The 7185-nt window shown below is 43.4% G+C and overlaps 2 protein-coding genes across 2 annotated transcripts; both read right to left on the reverse strand.

Annotated features, from left to right (window-relative positions):
* Positions 1–367: 367 nt before the first annotated feature.
* LOC139390853 (protocadherin beta-15-like) lies at positions 368–2782 on the reverse strand. The gene has a single exon (XM_071138248.1). It carries the CDS (start codon positions 2780–2782, stop codon positions 368–370), a length of 2415 nt encoding a protein of 804 aa, XP_070994349.1.
* A 1979-nt stretch (positions 2783–4761) lies between these two features.
* Positions 4762–7185, reverse strand: LOC139390854 (protocadherin gamma-A11-like). The gene has a single exon (XM_071138249.1). It carries the CDS (start codon positions 7183–7185, stop codon positions 4762–4764), a length of 2424 nt encoding a protein of 807 aa, XP_070994350.1.

Consider the following 7185-nt stretch of genomic DNA (forward strand, 5'->3'; position numbering starts at 1 on the left):
ATGGATTTAAAAATGGGATTGGGCACAACCTTAGATATATGATCAGGGGCAAATCTATTCGGAGTAAGAGGGTTCAGAGTCTGAGCTTTATGCATGCAACCCAGAGCATGAGGTTGGCACCTGAAAATGAAAATAGTAATCTACAGTTGGCATGAACCATTATTTATAAGAAATATGTTTTACAGGACACTTCCAATTACAATTAATAAGAATATTTTTCTGCATTTTACCCATAATGCAGTGTAACCTTGTGTTTATTTTCTGTTGAAATTATAGAAAGGACTAACAGTGTATAAACATGGGATAATGATGCAGTGCCATGAAACAGGTGATTGTCTATGGGGGGAAAAAATTGACCAACGTAGGACTAATTTAGTTTACAATAAAGGCCTACCTCTGTGGGGGACCCGTTGGAATCGCCAAGTTCTTCAGCAAAGTCTGTTGGAGTTTTTCTCGGAGTCTGGTCCGAAGGCAGCGTGTTGTCACTGTAAGATGTGACGAACTTGAAGTCACTTGTGCGCGAACCTGTCGTTAGGTATGCGTCATAATTGTAAGTGCTGCGGAGAGTTCCCACTCCATCCCCCTCTGCGTAGTTGGGAGGGAGATAGGAGCTGGGAATGGCGACCGCTCCATCAAACAACAGTCTGGGCTTTCTCCTGCGGCAAAACCTCACGGCCAGGATGACAATAATGAAGGTGAGGAAAAAGGTGGAGACAGACACCAGCCCGATGATCAGATAAGAGGTGAGTTTGGAATTGCTCTCATCATACGAGATATCTTTCAGTTCGGGCACTTCAGCCATGTTATCAGAAATCACTAAATACATGGTACAGGTGGCAGAGAGAGAGGGATGTCCGTTATCTTTCACTGACACAATAAAGTTATGTTTCATGCTGTCAGATTCAGAAATGTCCCGCTGTGTTCTGATCTCTCCACTGTGGAGACCAATAGTGAAAAGTCCCGGATCAGTGGATTTGACTATATGATAGGACAGCCAGGCGTTCTGGCCAGAGTCCGCGTCCACCGCAATCACCTTGGAAACCAGAGAGCCCCCGTGTGCAACTTTGGGGACCAGCTCGGTCATGAAGGAGTTCCCCTCCGGGGCGGGATATAGTATTTGAGGAAAGTTGTCATTTACATCTGTTATGAACATACTGACCGTGACGTTGCTGCTGAGCGGAGGAGAACCGTTGTCTCTGGCCACCACGTGGACTTTAAAACTCTTGAACTGCTCATAATCAAACGACCTCACAGCGTGGATCACCCCCGTGTCTCCGTTAACGGATAAAAACGAGGACACCGGAACACCGTTCACCTCACCAGGTAAGAGAGAATAAATCACTGTTCCGTTCTGTCTCCAGTCTGGGTCCCGTGCAGTAACGGAACACACGGAGTTACCGGGTTTGTTATTTTCAGTCACGTGTGCTTTATAGGACTGTTCCTCAAACACAGGTGGGTTGTCGTTGACGTCAGCTACAGATAACTGAACACTTTTAGAGGAGGACAGAGGTGGAGAGCCCTCGTCGGTGGCAGTGATTGTAATGTTGTAATCAGATACCAGTTCTCGGTCCAGTTCGCCCGTGGTCACCAGAGAATAGTAGTTTTTGATGGATGGCACCAGCTTAAAGGGAAGGTTTTGCTGAATGGAGCAGCGTACCTGTCGGTTATTCTCAGAGTCTCTATCCTGCACGTTAATGATGCCCACCTCTGTACCAGGTGACGCGTTCTCAGGTATGGGGTTAGTCAGAGATTGTATATAAATCGAAGGATTGTTGTCATTAACATCTGTGATGTCTATTATGACTTTGACATATGATGCTAACCCTAAACCATCCTTTGCTTTGATGCGCAGTTCAAAATATGACATTTCTTCAAAATCAATTGTGCCGATCACTCTAATTTCTCCAGTCTTCCGGTCGATAGAAAATAATTTGTCATCTTCCTCTGACACGTGAGCGAAGTCATAGGTAACTTCCCCATTCACTCCGTCATCTGCATCTGCAGCACTAACTGTAACCACTACAGTATCTAAAGGAGAGTTTTCAGGCAGACTGGCTTTATAGACTTCCTGGCTAAACACTGGGGCGTTATCGTTAGCATCCAGTACAGTGACGTGTATGAGTACAGTACCTGATTTCTGCGGAGAGCCTCCGTCTACAGCTGTAAGCAATACTTTGATTTCATTGCTTTGTTCACGATCAAGCTCTTTCTCTAGAACAAGCTCAACAGTATGACTATCAACGGTCAATAGGAAATTGTCATTTTTTTGTAAAGTGTACCTTTGCACTGCATTCTGTCCTAAATCTGCATCGTGTGCCTGATCAAGTAAAAAACGAGCGCCTATATCTGCTGATTCGCTCATTTCAATTGTAATCACTTCGTCCTTAAATTGCGGAGAATTATCATTTATATCTTGAACATGAAGACTAATACGTTGCACCTCCAAAGGACTCTCCAATACAAGTTCTTGTTTTAAAACACACGAAGCCTTCTTGCCACAAAGCCCCTCTCTGTCAATTCTCTCCGCAACAATCAGATCTCCGGTACTCAGATTAATGTCACAGTAACGTTTACGGTTCCCATCGGGATCAACACGGGCCTTACGAGCGGAGAGTCTGCTCGCCACAAGACCGAGATCTTTGGCTATATTTCCAATAACAGATCCACGTTTCATCTCCTCCGGAAAAGAATAGCTCACGTCTCCATAGGCGGAGTGCAGCGGTAGAAGAAAGAAAGCAACGCTGCAGACCAGACCTGTCACCGAGATTCCTTTGTGCCCCATCCTGGGATTAAAACGTCAAAACACAATATAGCCTTGATAACACAATGTAAACAAATAGTATTCCACAAAAATATTCAGCTTGATGAAAATAATATCCTCAAAATGTTCAAGCAATCTGAACCGTCTCCAGTCTTTTCCGCAGCTTAATGACACCCGAACACCCGAGTCTTGTTACAACACCAGTGGGTGGAGAACTGGATCTATCCAAACACAGCTGGTGAACAGCGACACAGTCAGTACTCTTCAGAAATTACACATGTCAACATACATTCTTCTATATCTGTATGTCAGGTCAAGTCGTAATAGGAAGCTAAATTTGTAGCCGGCATGATTGAATAATGTGCAGCCTACTAATATAGGTCTACATCTTTCAAACCATAAATAAATGTAATTCCTTGTTGCAAAATAACCTAATAGAAATACACAGAAAACAACATTAAAAAGCCTAAAACATAAACCATAGCATTGAAATCATGCTCACAGCATTGAGTTAAGTTTGGTCTAGCTGGAAGGAACACATTAGAAAAGGTTATGACACATCGGGGAAAAAGTGTATGGGCTACCTACATAGCAAATTACATGTTATGTTGCTTTTTTAGTCGACACTATCTTCAGAATGCACAAACACAAAAACAGAGAGTAGCCTATGGGAAAGAAGGAAGGTGAGGACAGTCAAGTAGCGATGACTCGTAGTAAACCCCGCTGGCCTTATGTTGGATTTTCTGCATGTTCAGCACCATGGACAGCAACACTGATGCTCAAGCCGCAAATCAGATACTGTCACACCACTTCTCCACAGACAGTACTTTTTATTTTCTAACCTTTTTCCAAATAAGCCTATTCCAACAGAGCAAAACTCCTATATCAACCCATTTTCAGTGAACTCAAAACGCTGCACTGTGTATGTGAAAAATCCAACCAATCAATTCATCAAAAAATAACAGAATCACAAATCCCATCACAACTAAAAATATCCATCAGCAACTATACATCAGCGCCTAAGTAGTTCTCACTTCAGCTGAGGGGATCTAAATGAGGATCTAAAATGCTTAATTACAAGTCAGACCTGAATCACTAACACAATACTTCAAACCTGGATCACTAACACATTACGTCAAACCTGTAAACCTGGATCACTAACACATTACGTCAAACCTGGATCACTAATACATTACATCAAACCTGGATCACTAACACATTACGTCAAACCTGTAAACCTGGATCACTAACAGATTCCGTCAAACCTGGATCACTAACACATTACGTCAAACCTGGATCACTAACAGATTCCGTCAAACCTGGATCACTAACACATTACGTCAAACCTGGATCACTAACACATTACGTCAAACCTGGATCACTAACACATTACGTCAAACCTGTAAACCTGGATCACTAACAGATTCCGTCAAACCTGGATCACTAACACATTACGTCAAACCTGTAAACCTGGATCACAAACACATTCTGTCAAACCTGGATCACTAATACATTACGTCAAACCTGGATCACTAACACATTACGTCAAACCTGGATCACTAACACATTACGTCAAACCTGGATCACTAACACATTACGTCAAACCTGGATCACTAACACATTACGTCAAACCTGGATCACTAACACATCAGGTCAAACCTGGATCACTAACACATCAGGTCAAACCTGGATCACTAACACATTACGTCAAACCTGGATCACTAAGTTGTGATATTGAAGTACTGCTGTAAAAAACAAATCATGATACAAATCATGATACAAATCATGATGCAATGTAAAATACATCTAAAATTAGAGTAATGATGCTATGTAAAATACATTTTTTTCATTTACATTGTTTTTTACAGCAGCACTTCAATATCACAACTTACTCTAATTTTAGATGTATTTTACATTGCATAATTACTCTAATTTTAGCTCGAAATGTTTTAAAACGTGTCTTAACTGAAAATGTGTAACATACAACAAGATACTATTTTTTATTTACGAAGAAGGCCTACCTCTGGAGGGGACCCATCGGAGTTGTCAAATTCTTCAGCAAAGTCTGTTGGAGTTTTTCTCAGAGTCTGATCCGCGGGCAGTGTGTTGTCAATGTAAGATGTGACGAACTTGAAGTCACTTGTGCGCGAACCTGTCGTCAGGTATGCATCAAAATTGTAGGTGCTGCGGAGAGTTCCCACTCCATCCCCCTCTGCATAGTTGGGAGGGAGATAGGCGCTGGGGATGGTGACCGCTCCGTCAAACAACAGTCTGGGCTTTCTTATGCGGCAAAACCTCAGCGCCAGGATGACAATGATGAAGGTGAGGAAAAAGGTGGAGACAGACACCAGCGCGATGATCAGATAAGAGGTGAGTTTGGAATTGTTCTCATCATAAGATACATCTTTCAGTTCTGGTACTTCAGCCAAGTTATCAGAAATCACTAAATACATGCTACAGGTGGCAGAGAGAGAGGGCTGTCCGTTATCTTTCACTGACACAATGAGGTTCTGTTTCATGCTGTCAGATTCAGAAATGTCCCGTTGTGTCCTGATCTCTCCGCTGTGGAGACCAATAGTGAAAAGTCCCGGATCAGTGGATTTGACTATATGATAGGACAGCCAGGCGTTCTGGCCAGAGTCCGCGTCCACCACTATCACCTTGGAAACCAGAGAGCCCCCGTGCGCAGCTTTGGGGACCAGCTCCGTCATGAAGGAGTTCCCCTCCGGGGCAGGGTATAGTATCTGAGGAGAGTTGTCATTCACATCTGTTATGAACACACTGACCGTGACATTGCTGCTGAGCGGAGGAGAACCGTTGTCTCTGGCCACCACGTGGACTTTAAAACTCCTGAACTGCTCGTAATCAAACGACCTCACAGCGTGGATCACCCCCGTTTCTCCATTAACGGATAAAAACGAGGACACCGGTACACCGTTCACCTCACCAGGTAAGAGAGAATAAATCACTGTCCCGTTCTGTCTCCAGTCTGGGTCCCGTGCAGTAACAGACCACACGGAGGAACCGGGTTTGTTATTTTCAGTCACGTGGGCTTTATAGGACTGTTCCTCAAACACAGGTGGGTTGTCGTTGACGTCAGCTACAGATAACTGAACACTTTTAGAGGAGGACAGAGGTGGAGAGCCCTCGTCGGTGGCAGTGATTGTAATGTTGTAATCAGACACTAGTTCACGGTCCAGTTCGCCTGTGGTCACCAGAGAATAGTATTTTTTGATGGATGGCACCAGCTTAAAGGGAAGGTTTTGCTGAATGGAGCAGCGGACCAGCCGGTTATTCTCAGAGTCTCTATCCTGCACGTTAATGATGCCCACCTCTGTACCAGGTGACGCGTTCTCAGGTATGGAGTTAGTCAGAGATTGTAGATATATCACAGGGGCATTGTCATTAACATCAGTGATTTCTATTATCAATGTAGAGTAGGATGCTAACCCTAATCCGTCTTTTGCACTGATCTGCATTTCATATGAAGACTCCTTTTCATAATCTAATGGACCAACAACTATAATTTTTCCATTCATATGATCTAGATTAAATACTTTGCTATTTTCATCTGAAACATCATCGAATTCATATGTAACTTCACCGTTCAATCCCTCATCTGCATCCGTAGCACTCACTGTAACCACTACAGTATCTAAAGGAGAGTTTTCAGGCAGACTGGCTTTATAGACGGCCTGGCTAAACACTGGGGCATTATCGTTAGCATCCAGTACAGTGACGTGTATGACTACAGTACCTGATCTCTGCGGAGAGCCTCCGTCCATCGCTGTAAGCAATAATTTGATTTCATGGTGCCCCTCGCGGTCTAGCTCTTTGTCTAACACTAACTCGCTGTATTTGCGTCCACCACTTTTGGCTTTGACATTCAAAATAAAATGTTCATTTATTTGTAGTGTATAGCTCTGAACCGTATTCTGTCCTATATCAGCGTCATGGGCCTCATCTAGAGAAAAACGAACACCTTTGTCTGCTGATTCCCTAATTTCCATTTTGATAATATCCTTTTTAAACTGTGGGGAATTATCATTTATATCTTGGACATGAAGACTAATACGGTGAAGCTCCAACGGATCTTCAAGCACAAGTTCCTGTTTTAATACGCACGAAGCCTTCTTGCCACAAAGCCCATCTCTGTCAATCCTTTCAGCTATAGTCAAATCTCCCGTATTCAGATTAATGTCACAATACCGTTCGTGGTTCCCTTCGGTATCAATACGGGCCTTACGAGCGGGCAGTCTGCTCGTCTCCAGCCCGAGATCCTTAGCTATATTTCCAATAACAGATCCGCGTTTCATCTCCTCCGGAAAAGAATAGCTCACGTCTCCATAGGCGGAGTGCAGCATTACAATAAAGAAAGCAACGCCGCATAGCAGGCCTGTCACTGACATTCCATTGTGCCCCAT

Source organism: Oncorhynchus clarkii, chromosome 31 (assembly GCF_045791955.1).
Source record: "Oncorhynchus clarkii lewisi isolate Uvic-CL-2024 chromosome 31, UVic_Ocla_1.0, whole genome shotgun sequence".
NCBI classification, from domain to species: domain Eukaryota; kingdom Metazoa; phylum Chordata; class Actinopteri; order Salmoniformes; family Salmonidae; genus Oncorhynchus; species Oncorhynchus clarkii.